General features: G+C 57.4%; 3 protein-coding genes across 6 annotated transcripts in view; 2 read left to right on the plus strand and 1 right to left on the minus strand.

Moving 5' to 3' along the window:
• The window catches only part of NUP62 (nucleoporin 62kDa), a 12,688-nt gene extending 7,574 nt beyond the window's left edge, over positions 1–5,114 (plus strand). Inside the window, exon 2 of the mRNA XM_012643217.1 lies at positions 2,378–5,114. Coding sequence (XP_012498671.1) covers positions 2,442–4,004 — 1,563 coding nt within the window. The 5' untranslated portion in view covers positions 2,378–2,441 and the 3' untranslated portion in view covers positions 4,005–5,114. The remainder of the gene's footprint in view (positions 1–2,377) is intronic.
• Positions 5,115–8,847: 3,733 nt separating this feature from the next.
• On the plus strand, positions 8,848–18,391 carry IL4I1 (interleukin 4 induced 1). 2 transcript variants are annotated; one of them, XM_012643219.1, is made up of 7 exons: positions 8,848–8,983; positions 13,419–13,657; positions 14,288–14,400; positions 14,823–15,024; positions 16,487–16,555; positions 16,871–17,007; positions 17,448–18,375. In XM_012643219.1, the coding sequence occupies exons 1-7, from the start codon at positions 8,947–8,949 to the stop codon at positions 18,373–18,375; spliced, it is 1,725 nt and encodes a 574-aa protein (XP_012498673.1). In that variant the 5' UTR covers positions 8,848–8,946. The 2 variants fall into 2 exon arrangements, with proteins under 2 accessions (XP_012498673.1, XP_012498674.1); XM_012643220.1 differs by lacking the exon at positions 8,848–8,983 and adding an exon at positions 13,292–13,322 and having other exon boundaries at positions 17,448–18,391.
• Positions 18,392–18,975: 584 nt separating this feature from the next.
• The window catches only part of TBC1D17 (TBC1 domain family, member 17), a 12,650-nt gene continuing 10,415 nt past the window's right edge, over positions 18,976–21,210 (minus strand). For 2 of the 3 annotated variants that reach the window (XM_012643154.1, XM_012643152.1), the window contains 4 exons: positions 20,299–20,396; positions 20,014–20,130; positions 19,478–19,564; positions 19,060–19,385 (listed from right to left, as the gene is read on the minus strand). In XM_012643154.1, the coding sequence (XP_012498608.1) occupies positions 19,185–19,385; positions 19,478–19,564; positions 20,014–20,130; positions 20,299–20,396 (503 nt within the window). In that variant the 3' untranslated portion in view covers positions 19,060–19,184. Of the gene's footprint in view, positions 19,386–19,477; positions 19,638–20,013; positions 20,131–20,298; positions 20,397–21,210 lie in introns of all 3 variants that reach the window. The other variant, XR_001137436.1, reaches the window with a different exon arrangement.

The raw sequence follows: 21,210 nt of genomic DNA on the forward strand, positions 1-21,210 counted from the left end.
GCTGCCTCTTTGGCCAGACTGTATAGGTTTGTTTGTTTTTTTTTTTTGAGATAGAGTTTCATTCTGTCACCAAGGCTAGAGTGCAGTGGCATGATCATAGCTCATTGCAGCTTCAAACTCCTGGACTCAGGCGATCCTCCTGCCTCAGCCTCCTGAGTAGCTGATGGGACTACAGGTGCGCACCACCATATCCAGCTAATTTTTGTTACTGTTTTGTAGAGTCAAGGTCTTATTCTGTTGCCCAGGCTGGTCTCAAACTCAAGCGATCCTCACTCTTCAGCCTCCTAAAGTGTACAAATTACAGGCGTGAGCCTCTGCGCCCAGCCCCTATCTCTGTCTTATAAGGACACTTGTGATTATATTTAGGGCCCACTGGATACTTCAGGATAATCTCCCCATCTCAAGATTCTTAATTTAATCACATCTGCAAAGTCCCTTTTACGGCATATGGTAACATAGTCCCAGGGTCCAGGACTTAGGCTGTGGACACCTTTGGGGGATCATTATCCTCCCTCCTACACCAGCTCTACTGGAAACCATTTAGGGCCCCTACCGCCTGCAGGGAAACGCTGAGCTCCTCAGACACCAGGCCCAGCCAGCCCTGAAGCAGTTTGCATGTGCTGGCTCTCCACTGCCTTCAGCCCAGCCGGGTCCCCACCCCCTGTCACCTTTGAGGAAAGACACGGTCTGACAGAGAGCCTCTTCGATTCATCAGCTTGATGTATCCCACTCACATGTGATTGTGAAAACTGGCTGCATCAGCCTACTGGTTCCTCGGGTTGAATTCACACTCCATAATTCGATCCTTTTTCAAGATCTAAAGCCTATCAATTAGGTTTCTCCACTGTGTAGAGAGAACATTTGGAAGCTACTGCAAAGTAGAAAGGAGACGCCCACGTGTAGCCCACCACCCAGAGACCGCGCCTGCCAGCCTCGTGTGTCTCCTCCCAGCCTCCCCCCAGAGCTGTGCTGTTTTGCCGCAGCGTAGATCACACTGCGCTAGTCGGTTTGCGTCTACTTCAGCCTCTGCTGTCATTTCCTACTCTGTGTGCATCAGTGGGCAGAGCACAGGTCGGCTGCCCTCACATCTGATTGGAGGTAGGGAAACGCCCTGTCATCCAGCAGGCCTGCAGTCTGGGGTCAGCTCCTGGCTCACTACTTGCTAGCTGGTGACCTTGGGTAAATCGCAGCTCTCTGACCCTATTTCCTCACCTCTTACTTGGGGACAAGAATCCTGCCCTCCAGCACTGGTGAGAGCTAGTGTCTGTGTGAGCGCTTCTCCCAGGCCCACCTCCTAATCGATGCTCGGTGTGCGGCCGTTTACCTAAACACCCCTGTGCAGTGCTCCCTCCTACCCTTTCCTTACCAGGTAACCTTCGACCTTCTGGCTGATAGATGGCACTGCTGGGAGGCTTTCAGTTAGTAGTTACAGCAATGCAGTCCGTGCACAGTGCAGGGGAGTGTGCTGGCCAGCGGAACTTCTGGAGTGCTCCTTACCCTCCCTCCCCCCGACCCCACCTGTTGATCTCTCTGGCTCATGGTCTCCAGTGTCTGCAGGTGGCTGAGAAGATGCCCAGGGGAAGGTCCAGATGCACACCCTCTGCACTGTACCTGGGCCTTTTTGGTGAAAAAAAAAACCCAGGGGAGAACTCTGATTGGCTGAATCAGGTCTCAGTTTATCCTTGAGCCAATGGCTGCGGCCAGGGGGATCTAGTGCTCTAATTGAGCACTTGGGTCTTACACCCCGCTCTGAGCTAGGAGGAGGAGGACGCTCCAGTATGCCCTCTCCTGCTAGATGGTGCCGGCCGTGCCTGGATGGGTCCCTCAGTGGCCAAGGCCAAGCCGTACAGCCCAGGTTTCTGGGGCCCATCTCTGTGTGAGGTCCAGAGAGGCACTCTGGGCGGCATGAGCCACATCTTACATACACCCCGCTTGCAGTCAGCAAGGAAACCTCACTGGGTTCCACTCTGGGGAGAAGGTCATACAGGTGTTACTTTGTGTCCTGCTCACTGGAGGCACCTCGGATCTGAGCCTCCTCCTCAGGGACTCAGGTCCGTTCAGGGTCCTGTTCTCCTGCCTTCTCTCCTCCATGGAGCTGGAAGTTCCCACTGTGCTGAACATGGCCACACACATCCCTAGCACCCCAGCTCCTAGTGCCTGGCCCCCGGGGCATAGATTTGTGCTTCTGGATCCTTCTCTCCTAGTTTAGCAGAGCCTGATTTAGGTTACACAGGAGGAGGAGGAAGGGTCACTGCATGTTACCATTATCCAGTCCCGCCACCCTCCAACCAAGCATGCTTGGTCACGCCACTGAGTTTGCCTTTCCAAAACTGCCATCTGATCATGTCACTTACTCTGCTTTAAAAATCTTCCCAAGGTTGCAGACGCTGACGGATTTGCCTCGGGAGCTGAAGTAGCTGCTGCCACCAGAGGCTGGAGCCATGAGCGGGTTTAATTTTGGAGGCACTGGGGCCCCTACAGGCGGGTTCACGTTTGGCACTGCAAAGACAGCAACAACCACATCCGCGACAGGGTTTTCTTTCTCCGCTGCCAGCACTGGAGGGTTTAATTTTGGGACTCCCTCCCAACCCCCTGCAAGTTCCTCTTCCACCGGCCTGTTCTCATTCAATACCCAGACTCCAGCCACACAAACTCCAGGATTCAGTTTTGGAACAACAGCTCCTGCTTCCGGAGGAGCGGGGTTTTCTTTAGGGATCAATGCTCCAAAGCTAAGCTTGAGCAACACGGGCACCACCCCGGCCACGGCCGCCCTCAGCAGCTTTGGGCTCGGCAGCAGCACCCTCACCAATGCCATGCCCAGCACCGCCACCTCCAGCCAGGGCACAGCACCCACCGGCTTTGTCTTTGGCTCCTCCACCACCTCTGCTGCTCCGTCCACCACGTCCGGAGGGTTCTCATTCACTGGTGGAAGCACGTCCCAGAGCGGGACCTCCGGTTTCAACATCGGCTCAGTGGGGCATTCGGCCCAGCCCACGGCACTTGCTGGATTACCCTTCACTCCAGCCACGCCAGCAGCCACTGGAGCAGGGGCCACACAGCCAGCCGCTCCCACGCCCGCTGCTGCCACCACCAGTGCTGGGCCCACCCTCTTTGCCTCAATAGCAACCGCTCCAACCTCATCCACCGCCACCGGGCTCTCCCTCTGTCCCCCGACAACCACAGCTGGAGCTGCCGGGGCCGGTACGCTGGGCTTCAGCTTGAAGGCCCCTGGAGCAGCTTCTGGCGCCTCCACAGCCACATCCACCACCGCTGCCACCACCGCCGCCACCACCAGCACCGGCTTTGCCTTGAATCTAAAACCACTGGCACCAGCCGCGATCCCCAGCAATGCGGCAGCTACCGTGACCGCCCCGCCTGGCCCCAGTGCAGCTACCGGGGCGGCCACCAGTCCCGCGATGACCTACGCGCAGCTGGAGAGCCTGATCAACAAGTGGAGCCTGGAGCTGGAGGACCAGGAGCGCCACTTCCTGCAGCAGGCCACCCAGGTCAACGCCTGGGACCGCACGCTGATCGAGAACGGGGAGAAGATCACCAGCCTGCACCGCGAGGTGGAGAAGGTGAAGCTGGACCAGAAGAGGCTGGACCAGGAGCTCGACTTCATCTTGTCTCAGCAGAAGGAGCTGGAAGACCTGCTGAGCCCGCTGGAGGAGTCGGTCAAGGAGCAGAGCGGGACCATCTACCTGCAGCACGCCGACGAGGAGCGCGAGAAGACCTACAAGCTGGCGGAGAACATCGACGCGCAGCTGAAGCGCATGGCCCAGGACCTCAAGGACATCATCGAGCACCTGAACACATCCGGGGGCCCCGCCGACACCAGCGACCCGCTGCAGCAGATCTGCAAGATCCTCAACGCGCACATGGACTCGCTGCAGTGGATCGACCAGAACTCGGCCCTGCTGCAGAGGAAAGTGGAGGAAGTGACCAAGGTGTGCGAGGGGCGTCGCAAGGAGCAGGAGCGCAGCTTCCGGATCACCTTCGACTGAGCCGACGTCGCGTCTGGGACCCACGGTCTGAGGGCGTCAGACGGGGAATGCGCCTATTGTCTAGTTTCAGTGGGTTGCAACAAGATGTTTGTTTCTTTCTTTCCTTCAAATGACTGTGCTGTTGAGAGAATCGCTCTGTGCTTTAACTTTTCCCATTAGTAAATAGCAAGTATTCTGAGCCCTCTGGTCCAGGCACTGGCCTCGTGGGTGGGGTTTCTGTGTTTCGTTTGCAAATCTTTGGCCCCTTTTCACCCACTACGACCACCCACCTCATCCTTCTGGCTCCGGCCAAGTGCTGACTCGCCTAAGAAAACTCTGCTTCCCGCCAGGTCGGTGGGCAGCCGCTGTGTCCGACACACAGTCACGGGTGCAGTGAAAAAATACCAAGGTTAAAAGAATCTCCATCCTCAGGAGACAGCAACGTAGTTTTGGAGTATAAGATGTGTACTTGTGAAAATTAACCACCAAGACAAAGCAGTGAATTGTGACTAGAACAGACAGTGGATTAGTGAATTTCAAAGGTGAAAAATAGGTCAGCTAAGGGGCCTGAACTAGGTCTTGAGAAAAGGGTCAGACTCGAGCCAAGAGGTCTTCCTTTGCCTGCCTAACATCCCCACTCGCCCTCCAGGTCTCCCCTTAGGCCTCACCTCCCCCAGGAAGCCTTCTCAGCCACCAGAGTTCAGGCAGTGGCCGTCTTGCAGGTCCCCACAGCACACCAAGCTGGTACCTTTGGTGACACTCGCTACACTGTAGTATGCTGGCTGTTGGCTTCTCTTTCTCACTGTTAGATTGTGAGCTCCTATGGGCAGAGAGTGATTATTGTTCCCCTTGTGTCCCCAGCGCAGTCCCTGTCACATTTGTTAAAGAACAGTGAAGATGAAACCTGACGTAACGTTAGTCCACAAAAATGCCTGCTGAAATGGCCACCGTTGCCGGGGAGACTTGTTTCTGAACTTCCCAACGCGGGAGTTAACCCCGTCAGTGACAGTAAGAGCCACAGAGTCTAGAAGGCAGAAGCCAGCGGGTTGTATACTAAGTATTGTCTTTAGACTTTGTTCATTCTCTGAAATACCTGTGACTGTATGTTGCTTTCCTAAATAAAAGAAAATCTGTGAAACAAAAAAAAGCTGCCATTGATACGAATAAATGTTAGAAGGAGAAGCTTGAGTAAAAAAAGTAGGTTCCAAAAAGACTGTATCAAGTGGGATGCCATTCTTCTGAAATGCGAAAGTTTTTCTTCTGAAAAACTCAGCAACACAGTTTAGACAAATGTCAAGCCGTGGCGACGCAGGTTTAGTTTGGTGAGAGGGAGTGATGCACAAACTCCAGGTGCGGCTGCCTCTGGGAAGAGGTGGGGCTGCTGGTGGCAGAAGAGGAAGCTGTCACAGCCACTGCTCTGAGTAGTGGGCCCCAGGTGTTTGTGACATCCTAGAATGTACACAGATGTGAAGGCATCTGGCACCTTCCTACTCCAGTGGTCACAGATGTCATCAGCAGCCTTCCTCACTGTCACCTGGGGCTAGCTGGAGGGTTCTGGCTATGCTTCTGCTTCAACAGTGGACACAGATTTATATCGGGTGGCTTCCAGGTACTGGTCCAATGTTCTGTCTCAGCCCTCCAGCCTCCCTGCCGTGGCCTGGAATGATACTGTCACGGTCCTGTCCGTGGCCGGACTTTGAAGTATTTCCCCAGTTCTTGGGCTCCTGGCTTGGAGGAATCGCAAGCCTTGGCCCATGTGACAGAGGTGACAGACACTCAGCAAGTATGCGTGAAGAATTTATTATAAGGAAAGTTTAAGGGTGCAAAGCGAAAGTGTATTTCCTATTCCATGGTCTAATTACCCCATTCATTAAGACTGAAATAACTCTTTCCCTTGGTTATTTTTCTGTAACTATTTCCTTCTTACTGTTTTTCTGTAACTGTTCCTGCCTTGTTTTTCTGCTCCTATCGTTCCATTACCTCTTGTTTTTCTGTCCCCACCAATACCAAGCACTGAGATCTCACTCCTCCTGGGCTGTGGGGAGTCAGGACCTTCGGCCTATTTGATAAACTGGGCCACACATTTTGGAAATGTATGGCCCAGTTTCCAAAATCTTCCAAAGTCATGATCATGAGTCAGTTATTATCTTGGACCATCTTGGGCTTCAAAGGACAAGAGTTTTGTCTAAGCAGAAGCCACAGGAGGGTGGGAAGGGGGGCGAATTAGAGGAGAAAGACCCCAACCCCAGTTGCTTCTCTCGGAAATCTGTCGACAGTGGCCTTTTTCCTCAGCCCAGGGTCTTGACTCACTGACCCCTCTGCCCGAAGGGAGGCCTCAGGTCCCCCTAGAATGTAGAAAGTAGCTTGTATTTTACGTACATGTATCCATTCAACATGCATTTTTAGAGCACCTACTTCACACCAGATCCTGATCGGGACTGGAGTTAGGAAAATGGAACAGAGTTTGTCCACAGGGAGGTCGCTGGGAGGGGCCACGCAATCATGGTAAGATGGAAAAAATCTGAGTGTACATTTCCCGTGTGTATGAGAGCTGTCCGGAAAGTATCCAGCCATGTTACATTAAATATTTTTCTTTTTTTAGACTTCTACTTTGACTAAATAAACATTTTTATTGTTATATTAACAATGGCTGGATACTTTCCGGATAGCCCTCGTATATGTATGTGTGTGTGTGTGTATATATATATATATATATATTTCATATTATTTGACATATTAAACATCAGTAAAGCTTAATTACTTTCTTATAGTTGTATTTTTTTAAATAAAAAAATTGTTCTAATATTTTCTTCCCACGCCCCGAGGGATCATGGGCACCCCACGTTGAAGGACACGAGTGATTCTGATAAACTAGGAGGATCCCCACATGGGAGGGATCGCTACACAGTGCTCTAGAACCATGTGGGAAATGGTCCCAACAGGCTCCCTGGGGGCGTCAGGGAGGGGTCCCCGAGATTGCAGCTGACTGGGAGCCACCCTGTGATGATGGCGTCATTGTAACTGCAGTTTCCCTTTCCAGGAAGAAAACACAGAGGCGCCTTGCCGGCCCAGACAAATGGCCTCCACTTAAGTTCTTCTTCATTAATTAATATGAAGGCAACAAAAGTGCTGACTAAATTTGGAATCGGAGGCTTTTAAAGGTGAATCTCCTCAGTAAGCTCTTACTGTGTTTCTATTCCCTGTTTAGGGATAAGAGTGGCAATAGGATTTATAGCTGTGGCTTTCTTTTAGTCTCGGAAAAACCCTCAAATGACTATCCACATTGTAGCCCCTTCCCCGGGAAGATTCCCCTGCCCCGTTCACTGGCCACAGCTCAGCATCCAAAGGCTCAGATTTTTGAAACATTTCCAGAGCAAGAGAGCAGCCTTGATCTCCTATGGAAGATTGAAACTAATCATTCCCAGGCAGTGGTGTGCTGGTACATGTTGATAGTCAGCTCTCTGCAGTGGGAGGAAGCCCTGATTTGTACGAGATGCCAGTTTCCGTGGTGTAAATATTCCCACCCCGGCTGATTTCAAGCTGCCAATGTGAAGTCACTGAACATGAAACTGAGGAGAGACACACTATGTAGAAACAGTAAGTTCACCTCAAGAGCATATATAATAGTGTAAAACGTAGTCACACAATCAGGAAGCGATGCGTTTTGAATATTTTCTTTTTAGTAAAATCTGTTTAATTGTAAATATAATAAATACTGAATGGCTTACAAAGCAAAACCAAAAAATCCTGAAAATTTAAGTCAGCTCTTGTGAATTGGCACGCGCCAGCTCCAGCACACCGCTGCTCCTAAGTTTTCAGTGAAACCCCAAAATGTCTGAGTGCTTTAAAAATCTACCTCCAGACTCCCAGGGCAGGGGCTCTGCAGAGCCGCCCAGGGAGTCAGATCCCTCACCCTCAGGAGCCAGGTCTGCTTCTTGGACAGCGGCCAGCCCCCCAGCCAGGCTCCGGTGACCCCAGCTGCTCGCGTGCCTGTCCCACAACATCACACCTCCAGCTCGCACACACCCGGGCACTGGTCACCTCAAACCCAGTGACTCACCTGGGCACTCCCATTCACCTCACCTCCGTACACTATCCAGTCAAACCCCCATGAGCGCCAAATATTTCCCTGTGGCAGGAACCAGACTGGTGCCCTGGTGTCCCATCGGACCCTCCAGTTCTAAGGAAACAGATTCCCAAATCCATGGAACCAAAGTGACACTTACTGACAGAGACACTCACTCACTCAAATGCTATGTGGGCTCTGATTTGAATCTTAAGTCCAACCAACCAATTGTTTAAAAAAATAATTATGAGGCAACCTGGGAAATGTGAACGTTGATTAAATGATATTAAGGAATTATCATTGTTTTTAAATGTGAAGTGGTATTGTAAATGTTGTTTTTTAAAAAGCAAATCAGTTCTTTTAGAGGAGAGGTTGGCAAACTGCAGTCCCCCCCTCCTGTTTTTGTAAATAAAGTTTTACTGGAACACAGCCGCACCCACCATTTACATGTTGCCTCTGGCCGCTTGGAGGACAGGGTTGCGTAGTCGGGACACAGAGCCTGTGGCCTGCAAAGCCACAAACATTTACACAAAAAGTTTGCCAGCCCCTGCTTGAGAGAAACATCCCAACGTATTTACCTACAAAACAATACCGTGTCTGGGATTTGCTTTAAAATAATCCAACGGGGGAGGGAGAAAGCGTAAGTGAAACAGGGCTGTGAGGCCACAGATACACGTGGGATCCTCATCCTAGCATCTCTGTTTCTATACGATTGGAAATTTTCCGTAATAAAACACTTGAGAAAGGAGGGAAGGTCTGCTTTTCAACCACTCTGACCCCACACCAGGACCCTGGCACCTCTGCTCTAACAAGGGCATCAGGACAAAGCCACCACCACTCACCCCGGCTCTGCACGCGCCCAACGATGACTTCTATCCCAGGCTAACCAGAAAGGCCATGGGTGCTGAGAGAGCCCCCCAGAGCCAGCCATGCAGTGAGTTCCCCCGCATCCGGGGCCCAGGGGTGTTCTGGAAACTGGGGAAGGAGGGGCAGGAGGGCTCTGTGGGGAGGGGGCCCCTGTCTGGGGGTCAGGCCAGAGGATCAGAGAGGCTCAGGTAAGTCCATCCTTTTCTCTCTGCACCCCTCCCCCCATCCTGGCCCTAACCCCCGACTTCGCCTGGGTCCCTGGGCTCCCCTAGGCAGGCCCTGCCAGCCTCTGAGACTTGGTGAAAGTTCTAATACTGAGCACTCAGGGTCTTCGGATGGACTCGGAGAGAGTGTGGATGTGGACGTGTACATATACACACACACACACGTGTTTGTGTCATGCAGTGGCCCACCCTTAGCACATCTGTGGCTGCCATCAGCATTAGCTGCCCCGATGGGCCACGAGGCCCCCGGTAGGGTTGGCGACGGGTCTCTGGCTGCTGTGTAGATATGACCAAAACCCCATTAGAACCATTATTGTGGTTCTAGAAGTAAATCAAATAGGGTAGGGTTTTTCCCCCTAAAAACCATTTTTAGTCCAGGCAGTGACTCACACCTGTAATCCCAGAACTCTGGAAAGCTGAGGCAGGAGGATCGCTTAAGCTCAGGTGTTCAAGACTAGCCTGAGCAAGAGTGAGACCCCATCTCTACTAAAAATAGAAAAAGTTAGCTGGAAGTGGTGGCGCATGCCCGTAGTCCCAGCTACTCAGGAGGCCGAGGCAGGAGGATCGCTTGAGCCCAAGAGTTTGAGGTTGCTGTGAGCTAGGCTGATACCACGGCACTCTAGCCGGGGCAACAGAGGAAGACTGTCTCAAAATAAATAAATGAAAACCATTTTTACCTGGAAGGATTAACATTGTTTTCTAGAAATTCCATCATAAAACCAGGATATCCCCAAACCAACAGGGACTTGATCTGACCTTTCCTCCCCCTGCTCCCTCCCGTCCCTGCTTCTGCTCCCAGCCTGACCCAGCTCTGGCCCGCTGGGCATCCACCCTGTCCTGTCTCCTACCCACTACCTGATCCAAACTGCTCTTTTTCTTGACTCATTCCACCCTAATCCTTACCCCTGATTTAACCCAAATGCCAATCTCTTCAGTATTATTAGGAATGATCTAGAAAGCCCACTCTTTCCACCAGCGGAGATGAGCACGGTCCCGACTCGGCCCTGTGCCTCTCTCTGTTCTTCACTCTGGGTGCCTGGCCCTGCCCGATGCATTGCTCCAAACTAACACTAATTGGGATTTTTTTCTTTAATTGCAAAAGTAATACATGCTGAATGAGGACAATGTGAAATACACAAAAAAACTCAAAGGAAGAAAACAAACCCCAAATTATTCATAATCTCCTGACCCCAAAACAACCTCTGTAGGATACTCTGCCATATGACCTTCCAGCGTTTCTTCTTTTCCCGCTGTGTGCAGACCTTTTTGGTTGTCACCCCTGGATGGGGACAGAGTACAACTGGCATCTACTGGGTAGAGGCCAGCGATGCTGCTAAATGTGCAGGACAGGCCCCCCCCAAGAACAACCTGGCCCCCAATGTCAACAGTGCTGAGGTGGAGACACCCTGTCCGGACCCCCATCCCTAATCCCCAAGTGGCAGCTCGCTCCTGACCGCAGAGTGGTTAAGAACACCAGCCGGGAGCCCGGCTGCCTGCCATCAAAGCTGGGCTCTGTCCCTTCCAAGCTGGTGACTGATCTGGCCTCAGTTTTCTCTACTGTAAAACAGGGACGCTAAACTCACCTTGTCAGAGTTTGTTCTTGGAGTAAATGAAGGAAAACATATAAAGTGTCTGACACACAGTTAATTACTACTGAACAGTAGCCACTGTCATTCATCAATAGCAAGGTGATTGATGAGACCCTGCTCTAAAGGGATCCGTGCTCTCAGGCGGTGCTCCCCCTGAGTAGTGCTCCCCACAGCAGTGCTCTGTTTCTCTCCCTCCCACTCCTTCCCCCTCTGATCCCTGCAGGGGGAGGCTGGCGCTGCATCTGCCTTCCCTAGAGTCCACAGGTGAGCTGTGCGTGTGCCCAGAGCCAGGGAGCTGTGAACGGCAACCCGTATGGGAAAGACAGGGTCGACTCAGGGACCCCAGCAGGGCCTCACCCATCCACTCTGGGGACCCAAAAACTCTGCCCGGACCTGCTCTGGGAGCCCCTTGGCTCTGTGGTGTCCACCCCTTTTCAGGGTAGTTTCTGTTTCCTCTCACTTGTGTGGAACACTGTCACGAGGCTGTAGAACCGGGGGGTCTTCTGGGCAGGGGCTAGGGGAGCCTGGGGTCCGCCCGACCTGGTAGGAACCCCCAGCACCACCTTTCCCGGCTCTGGGCCCAGGGAAAGCACTCTCCCCTCTGGCCCAGGATCCTGCCCCCACACTCGGGGCCTGGACTAGACGAGAAATCACGTTTGCAGAGCACAGGGCCTGGCCGAGGCACAGGTAACCAAGGTCACGATGTAGCGTTCGTACGCTACATGTCACCGTGAATAAAGCAGGCCTCGTCTGTGGGGGGAAGACCTGGGCTCTGGGACCTTGGGCAAGTCCCTTCCTCTCTCTGTGCCCCAGGGTCCTCCTCTGCCCCGCCACTCACCATCTCTGAGCGTCTGTGTCCTCATCTGTCAAATGTAGGCATTGTGAGGGTCACGATGAGTGCAAAGCCCCGGGCACAGGGTGACCTCTGAGCTCACCATGGGGACAGACCCTCTCGTTACCATTTTGCTGACTTGAGCTCTCAGCAGGCAGCGTCGGAGGCTCTGTCCAGCTCTTCGATCCTGTTTCCTTTCGGCCGCCGCCTCCCGGCAACATCACACGTCTTCTGACTCATACACACCTCCAGCCCCTTCCCTCCGTCAAACCACATCCCTCTTCCATTTACTGTCAAGAGTTTCCCATCTCGCTCTTTCTCGGCAACGCCCCCCACGCCCTAGCTACAGAGAATCTGCCTCCCTCTGGCTTCTGTCCTCCCGAACGCCCTGGCTCCCTCTCCCTACCCCCAAGAAAAGTCCCCGCCGTTGCTTCCCCACCCCGCCCACTTCAGGCTGCCACCCACGCCCTGCCCTGAGCTGAGCGCCACGGTGGTCCTCAAGGCCGGGCTGGGGAGGAGGGGCAAGGGCAAGCCTGGGTGCTCCTGCTGCCGGCCGGGCACTTCCGCGGGAGCGGGATCTGCGCAGGTCCTACCTGGATTCCCTCACTCAACCCTAAAACACTGTGACGGCCCGTGTGACAGCTGCAGACGGGAGCCACAGAGAGGGGAAGGGCCTCGCCCAAAGTCCCCGGCTGGCGGCGCCAGGTGGGCTGGCTCAGAGCCCAGGCCCTGACGACTGTGCTGCCGCCCGCGAGCCCTGCCACCACGCCCATCTCAGGATCTCACCAAGGGGAGGCAGTGGGGGCCGGGGGGCAGTGGAGCCATCGAGGGCCCTGCAGGGCATGGTGGAGAAAAGGAGAAAAGAGGCCTGGCCCAGCGACCTGCAGCCTCATGGCCAGAGACCCTCTGTCCTCCTGCCCCAGGAATCAAGGAGGCAGAGAGAACACGGGAGGGTAGAGACAGGGACCTGGCGATCAGGGACCCGGGCAGGCCACAGGGGCAGTCCCTGCTGTTAGCGAGGTCACCTGAGCATTTATTTCTGGCCTCCAAACCGCCCCAGAACTACTTGGGGCAAAAGGAAGAAAATAGACTGGTTTACTTCCTCCCAGCCCCCTTTCTCCCACCCCTCCCGCGCCCACCCTCCTCCCCCAGCCTCAATGAGACTCGGAGCATCTGACCTTGCAACTCCGGGATAGCAGTTTCATTTCCCTGCCGATCCCCCAAGGGAGGGGTGGGCGGGCCCGGCTGGTTTAAGGGGAGAGAAGGTGCCGCGGAGGGCAGAGCGGAGCAAAGCACCACGCTGCTGTCCCCGCGCCGGAGGTAGAGAGACACAGCCAGAGGGGGCAGGGGGACAGGGACAGGACCTGCACAAAAGAGGGGCTGGCTGAGAGGCGGGGGGGAGAGGGGGGAGACCCAGCGCCAGGCAGGCGGGGAGGAGGTGAGAGAAAGAGGGAGCAGAGGAGAGACGGGGAGGCGGAGAGCGAGCTGAACAGAGCAGGAGAGATGTCGGGCAGAGGTGGAGAATGAGGGCAGAGACTGGCAAGGAGGGAGGCGAGGATGGTCTGGGGGACTCTGAAGGAAGCAAGTCGGGGACACAGGCGTCCAGAGAGGGAGGTGGTTACGGGCGAGGGCTGAGGCAGGCCGCTGGGCAACCTACAGGGAGACAGAGTCAGCCTGGGGGGACACTGGTCCCATCACAGTGGCCCTCGCTTCTCCTCCACCCCAGACACCATCTCCTACCGAGAGGCATGGCCCCGCTGGGTGAGTAAGCAGTGGAGGGGGCTCTGGGACAAGTGGGGCAGAACCCCTCTCTCCTCCGTCCCCACCACCTACTAGTGACCCTGTCCTCCTCCCCAGCCCTGCGCCTCCTCGTGCTCGTCCCCATCCTCCTCAGCCTGGCGGCCTGCCTGGACTGGAGGGCTGACCACAGCCAGGACCCCTTCGAGAAATGCATGCACGATCCTGACTATGAGCAGCTGCTCGAGGTGGTGACCTTGGGCCTCAATCGGACCCTGAAGCCCCAGAAGGTGATCGTGGTTGGCGCTGGTGTGGCTGGGCTGGTGGCCGCCAAGGTGCTCAGTGATGCTGGACACAAGGTGAGAAGTGCTGCTTGCAGTCTACCTTGAGTCTTTCCTGCTGCAGGCTTGGAGTCCTCAGGCAGAGGGTCCTGGCCACATCCCCGCTTGAGAGGGTGGAGTTTGGTGGGAGGTGGAGAGAGGGAGCTGTTCTTCCCTGGTGGTCTGGGAGTGGGGCCCAAAGCCCCCTGCTCTCCTGGGTCTGCACCGAGGCCCTAGACTCTCCTGGCCTACTCTTCCTCATCCCGGAGGGAAGTCCCACGTGAAAGATCCTCCGACCTGAGCTGGGAGTGTGTGTTGGTGGAGATGGAAGTTCCACCAAGGGGAAGTGCCCCCTGAGGTCTAACCGCTATCTCTCTCACTGAAATCCAAGAATGAGAATGGGCTAACCCAGGGGTTTCTAGGCATACGGGAAATGTCCCCACTCTCTGAGCTGGGAAGTCCCTCTCCAATCTAACTGGTGGCCTTCTGCTGCAGCCTGGAACTGCTCACTATGTGCTGTTCTCCCACAAGCAGCCCCACCTCCCACAGAGACAGGGACCCTTCTAGTCTAGGTCTGTGGGGACGGAAGAAGGCAGGGGCTGGCACAGGGCAGGGTGAGGGTGGGCAGGGTGAGTGGGAGGAGCTGAAGGGCCCGCCCCCTTCCTGCAGGTCACCATCCTGGAGGCAGACAACAGGGTCGGGGGCCGCATCTTCACCTACCAGGACCCGAAGACTGGCTGGATTGGGGAGCTGGGAGCCATGCGCATGCCCAGCTCCCACAGGTGGGGCCTGACCCGCAACCAGGCAGGCACCAGGGCCACCGCCAGCCCCACCTCTGTGCCCAGACTCAGCCCGAACCCCAACTTGAACTTCGACTCCTCCAACCTAGACCCCCAATGCAAGTCGGGTCTAGACCCAAACCTCCAACTGCATCCTTCACCTAATCCCGACTCACGGTCTCCTGGCTCCAGCCCCACCACTGTGCCTCCTGCAACGCTCAGGCCACCTCGTCCGGCCAGACCCCAGCTAGCCCTGCGCGAGCCCAAAGCCAGCTCCACTGTTGTACCCTCTAGGCCTCCAGCATTGATGACCCCAAATCCAGCCCCACCCCTGGCCTCATGCGCATCCCCTTCCCTCCTCCAACCCCCCGCAGGGGTGGGGCCACCCCGCCGGACCCCACCCTCAGCCAACCTCCCGTCCCCAGGATCCTGCATGCGCTCTGCCGCAGCCTGGGACTCAACCTGACAGAATTCGCCCAGTACGACGAGAACACGTGGACGGAAGCGAACAACGTGAAGCTGCGGAACTACGTGGTGGAGAGGATGCCCGAGAAGCTGGGCTACGCCCTGCGCCCCAGGGAGAAGGGCCACTCGCCCGAGGGCATCTACCAGATGGCTCTCGACAAGGTGCGCTGCCCCGCGCTCCTCCCGCCCCGATGCCCCCGCCGCCTCTTCTCCTCCGGGGCGGCCCCCGGCCTGCTCCCCGGCGTGGCTTTCCTTCTCTCTGTCATCCCTCTGGTCTCCCACCGCTGGCTCTTCAGTCTTTAGTTTCCCGATAAACACTGCTGGTCCCCGAAGCGCCATCCGCTTTTGGTGTCTTCTTCCTCTTCTCACCCACACACTATCCTGGACAACCTCACCTTCCTACGCTTTTGGCCTGAACTTGGATCTACAGGCTGATGTCTCCGAAATCTGTCTCCTGAGACCCAGACCTCTGTCCCTCTCCATGCCCCAGTCACCTGCATGCCCCCAGGGGCCCCCTGATCCCTACTTCCCCTCCCCGCCTCCCTCTCCCCTCCCCCACCCTCAGTCCCCAGCCCTGCTCCCACCTCTCTGTCCAGCTCAGGCCTCCTCCTCTCCCCTACCCTCACCCAGCCTCCTTCCCGGCTGCCCAGCCTCAGTCTCCCCAGCCTGGCGCCAGGAGGCGCTTTCCACACCCAGAGTGACTGAGCTCACAGCTCCCTGTGGCTCCCAAAGCCTCCAGGACAAAGTGCCAGCTTCTCAGGCTCAGGTTCCAGTCCTGAGGGGCCTTACCTGCCCCACCCCTCCAGCCTCATCTTTTCTCCTCTAAGAAGGTTCTGTCACTCACAAAGTCTTCACGGTGGTCCAGATGCCCCCAGCTCTATGTTCCTTCTCACCCACCGCACTTGTTCATCGCCCCAAGCCCATGCCTCTCCCTTTCCCGCCCAGGGAACTGCCACTCTCATCCCGCAAGGCCCCTCCTCCAGGAGGCCCTCCTGGTGCCCTTAGGGTGGAGCTGGCTACACCCCACTCTGAGAGCCCGTTACTTGCCCATCTCCCATCCTGGACGAGAGAGGGGGCCGAGTCTGGGTCACTTCCGTGCCCTCGCAGTGACCGGTTTGCGGAGCCTGGGCACATGGGAGGTGAATGAGTGACTGAGTGAAGGGGCACCTCTTTCCTCGGGGAGTTCCCTGAGTGGTCATGCCCTGTCAGTGCTGACAGGTGGCAGAGGGGACTCAGCTTCTGTCCGTGCCCACAATGATCCAGGCAACAGATAATTACCGAGCATGACGGGGACAGACACAAGCCCCGCGTTCATGGAGCTCACAGGCTAGCGTAGGAATAGGCAAAATGATACCCCACTGGGATGAGAGGTGACAACGCAGGGGGGCTGAGTGCTGGGGGCTGACGGGTACTAACGATTTGGGAAGACTTGCTGGAGTGGTGGCGCCTGAGTCGCAGTGAAGGGCGAGGCTGAGGGCACAGCATGGGCAAAAGCCCAGGGGCTTGAAAGAGAGTGGCGGCCCGCCGTGGGCAGAACCGGGGCAGGACCCAGGCTTGGCCTCCAGGCCGGGCCTTCACCCCTCCTGCCCCAGCGGCTCAGCACCGTCTGCTTGTTCCACGACAGGCCCTCAAAGATCTCAAGGTCCTGGGCTGCAGAAAGGCAATGAAGAAATTTGAAAGGCACACGCTCCTGGTGAGTGGGGCCCCGGCTTCGCTGTCTGGGAAATGGGGACACAAAGGGTGCCACGGGGCCTTCCCCAAAGAGTCAGAAGGCAGGACACCAGGACCCCAGTCCTGCCACCGCCTCCCTGCTTGACTCAAGGGCTGGACACGCCCCTTCTCTGGAACACAGTTTCCCTCATCTGTCACAGGAGGGGAGACCAGATCGCTTCGGTCCCGGGGAGGTGCCAGGGAGGCCCAGCTGGGGAGGGCTGCCCATGGGAGTGGGGACGGAGCCGGCAGGTGCAGCCTGTCGGGGCCCTGACTTCGGCCCGCACCCACCCCGCAGGAATACCTCCTCGGGGAGGGGAACCTGAGCCAGCCGGCCGTACAGCTCCTAGGAGATGTGATGTCCAAGGATGGTTTCTTCTATCTCAGTTTCTCGGAGGCCCTTCGGGCCCACAGCTGCCTCAGCGACCGGCTCCAGTGAGGGGCGGGGCCGGCGGATAGGGGCGGGATGGGCGGAGGCCAATCGGGGCGAGTAACGGGGAGTGGGTGGGGCCGTGCATGGGGAGGGTGGAGCTGGCGGGAAGGGCGTGGCCCGAGGGGTGGGGGAAGGGCTGAAGGGTTGGAGAGGTGGTCCGGCCGCGTGGGCGCAGGCATCCGGGTCCTCCGGAGGAGCTGGTAAGAATGGTTCCCGGAGAAGGGCGTGGTCCAGAGGAGCAGCGGCAAGGTTCTGGGGTCGCACAATCCCCTACTCCTCAGGCCTCGGGAACAGCGAGAACCGGCGGGGTCGGGGAGAGGCAGACGGAGGGGCGGGCCTAGCGGGAGCGGGGAGGTGCCTGCAGGGGCAAGCAGCGAGGGGGCGGGGCCTACGCGGAGGGGCGGGGCGCAGAGCCCGGGTCACGCGCTCGCCTCGCCCGCAGGTACAGTCGCATCGTGGGCGGCTGGGACCTGTTGCCGCGCGCGCTGCTGAGCTTGCTGTCGGGGCCCGTGATGCTGAACGCGCCGGTCGTGGCGATGACGCAGATGCTGCACCATGTGCAAGTGCAGATCGCCACCTCCCACCACAATCTGAAGGCGCTGACCGCGGACGTGGTGCTGCTGACGGCGAGCGGGCCGGCGGTGCAGCGCATAAGCTTCTCGCCGCCGCTGCCGCGCCGACTGCAGGAGGCGCTGCGTGGTCTGCACTACGTGCCGGCCACCAAAGTATACCTGAGCTTCCGCCGGCCCTTCTGGCACGACGAGCACATCCAAGGCGGCCACTCGAACACCAACCGCCCGTCGCGCATGATATTCTACCCGCCGCCGCACGAGGGCGCGCTGCTGCTGGCCTCGTACACGTGGTCGGACGCCGCCGCCTCGTTTGCCGGCCTGAGCCTGAACGAGGCGCTGCGCTTGGCGCTCCGCGACGTGTCGGCGCTCCACGGGCCGATCGTGCACCAGCTCTGGGACGGCAGGGGCTTCGTCAAGCGCTGGGCAGAGGACCCGCACAGCCAGGGTGGCTTCGTGGTGCAGCCGCCGGCGCTCTGGCACACCGAGGACAACGCGCAGGACTACAACTGGGCCGTCCCTTACGGCCGCATCTACTTCGCTGGGGAGCACACGGCCTACCCACACGGCTGGGTGGAGACGGCCGTCAAGTCGGCGCTGCGTGCTGCCATTAGGATCAACAGCGGGAAGAGGCCTGTGTCCCTGACTGCCGGCGCACAGGAGCCGTGGCAGCGGAAGGGCCACAAGCACTCGATGGCCAGCAGCACCCCCTATGACCCGGCAAAGGAAGGTGACACCCAACCTCCAGTACAACCCCAGTTCTCTCTCCCACACACGACCCACAAGAGGACCTCGAATTAAAGTATTTTCGGAAAAAGCCGGGTGGTCCAGCCTCCTCCTTGGCTCAGTTGTTTCCCCAGTTTGCCTGAACCAGAGCCATTATCCGGTTAGAAAGGTGGCGCCTAGAGCTTAGAACTTGTCGCTCTGGACCTTAAAAAAAGAGAGAGAAAAAAAAAGGCCGCCTGTCCTGGAGCCCCAGAAGCAGCTGCCCCTCCCTTCCTCCTGGACAGCAGGGCTCCGTGGGGGGCGAGGGGAGGAACAGGATGGACACTCTGCCTCGCACCACTGGCAAACGGTAATCACAGTGACCCGCAGATGCGAGCAACAAAATCCAACTAATGGTGGGTTAAACGAGTTTATTTTTCTCACTAAGCAGCGGCTGGTAGGCAAGGTCCCCAGCGTGTGCAGCTCCGCAGGTCCCTGCATTTCAGTTATGTCCAAGATGTGTCCCTGCACAGCTACTTAAAGTGACAGCCTCATCCGCACTCCTCCAAAACACCAATTGGGGCAGGTGAGGGAGCCTCGCCTCCACCGAGCCCTGTCACTCACCCCCAAGGGGGCCTCCTCCTGCGTCCAACTGGCTGGCTCAGGGCCACAGGCTTTATCTCTGCGGAGCCACCAGAGGGGACCCTGAGCCACTACCCCTTCCCCATCCAGGTAGGAGCCAAAGTGGCAGCCTCTTCCCCCCAAGAACACGGGGATAACTGCAAGTGAGAAGTGTGTTTAATGAAGTCAGTTTATCAGGAGCACACCCGCCCCTCCTCCCAGGGCCCTCCCGGCCTCCGCGGGGACAGGATAAAGTGCCTGTGCGCGTCACGTGCCCGGCAGGGCTAGGAGTCTGCCCCATCCTCCTCCTCCTCAGGCAGGATCTCCAGGCTGCTGTCAGGCTGCGGGGCTGTGTCTGCGGGGGGCGGGGGGGCCAGCGGGGCCCGGGTGGGTGACAGTGGCAGCGGGGAGGCAGGGGGTGACGGGCTGTGGGGCTCTGCAGGCGGTGCCAGACCCAGGACCTCCTGCACGTTGTGAGGCAGCTCCTGGGGGGCAGGGAGGCATCAGAGGCGAGTCAGAGGCGAGCAGGGGTCCGAGGGTTGTTGGCACAGGGCGCTGGGAGGGGTTGGGGACTCACGGGGCAGGCAGTCAGCTGCCGGTACAGGGCCTCGGCCCGCGTCAGCACATCCTCCACGCTCAGCTTCATGGTCAGCTCGTTGATGTGCTGCGGGAGGGGTGGGTCAGGCGCCAGGCGGCACACGCAGCCACCACCGCCCGGGCGCCCACTCTGCCTCGTGCTGGGGACACAATGGAGGGAAGACAGGGCTGGCCCTCTGGGGGCTCAGAGGCAGCTGGGCCATCAGGGGTCCTGCTTCTCAGGCCTTCAACGAGCACTCATTGCTTGCCAGAGGCCGTGATGCAGTGAGGGGAAAGACCCCAGCCCGCCACTGGTGCGTGTCCTGGGGAGGGGCAGGTCCCCCCTCCCCCGCTCTGTGAGGACACTGCTGGGGGCAGGCATAGGATGGGGTAGGAGAAAACTGATCCAGGCCCAGCCCACGGTGCTCACAGCTAACCACACTGTCAATAATCCCATTCCGAGCACCTACTCCCACATCGCACTGTGGCACGGGCTCCAGCCCAGGTCAGGGCAGGCTGGGAGGGACCCGCCCTCACCTTAAGGATCTCGTTAGAGCCGAAGCCAGACAGCATGAGGGCATCCCGCTCCATGTCCAGGATGGCGCAGGCCACCAGCAGGTGCAGATTGGGGCCAGGGAGCCCTGTCCACAGCACCTGGGGTACAGGGGGAGGGAGGAGTCATGGCCCAGCCTCTGCCCAAGGCCCCCCTCAGGTCTGCCGTGACACCCTCTGCCTATCTGCCCCCAACCTCCCAGCCCCTCCTGTGGGTAGGAGAGCCCCCTTGTTCCCCTTCAGGCCTCCCACCCAAACCGGCTGGGCCACCTCCCACAGGCGAAGGACATCCAGGAAGGGGAATTCCCTCTTGAACCAGATGAGCAGCCACCGGAAGCAGAAGCAGAGAGAGCCGGAGTCCTGGGAGTCTGGGGGAGTACAGGAGCCGACTCAGCCTCACCCATGGCTGGAGGGCCACAAAAAGCAAGCTCAAAACCCACTTGGATCCCACCGGCTTGGACAGAGACACTCAGAGATCCTGGCCGGAAGACCATCCCCCAGACTAGGTGAATAGCTTTTGCCCAGCTCAGGGGACTTCAGAGGAGAGGCAGGAGCGCTTTGGGGGCCTTTCCTATCCTGCCTTCCGCATGCCACTGATGTGGAAGGGACGTGGCGAGACCGACACCCCCAAGGATGCTGGCAGCAGGTGGCAGTGAAGGCTGAGGACACCGGCACTGCAGCTACGCTGCGAGCACAGACACACGCTGCCGTGCTAACTGTTCAGGAAGGCAACGGAGGACACGCATTTCAAAACTGCAAAGGACCCAAGTGTCTGGCAGGCCCGTCAAATCAGTCCCACCATGCTCAGGTGGACAAGCTCTCTCGCTGTCAATGAAAGTGACATTTTGGGAGATCTGAATGACACAGGGACAGCTGATGTCTGTGCGCCCCAGGAAGCCACATGTGCTTTCCTAAGACTTAGTTTCCTCCTCTGTGAGATGAGGCCCAGAGCCGCTCCGCTCCCTGCCCTGCGGGCCCCAAAGCTGCCGGGAGGAAGTGTCCGTACATAAGTCAACACCACTATCCCCGCTCAGAGGGTAATGCCACCAACAGCGACCTGAGTATCTTTTCTTTATCTCAATTTCCTGCATTTTTTACAGTGAACGAGTAATGAAGAAAAATTTTACAGCCAAAATGCAGCAGCCCCCGGGGCCACACAACCAGTTTCTTTTTTTTTTTTTT

Source organism: Propithecus coquereli, unplaced genomic scaffold, assembly GCF_000956105.1.
Source record: "Propithecus coquereli isolate 6110/MARCELLA unplaced genomic scaffold, Pcoq_1.0 Scaffold193, whole genome shotgun sequence".
Classification (NCBI taxonomy): Eukaryota; Metazoa; Chordata; class Mammalia; order Primates; family Indriidae; genus Propithecus; species Propithecus coquereli.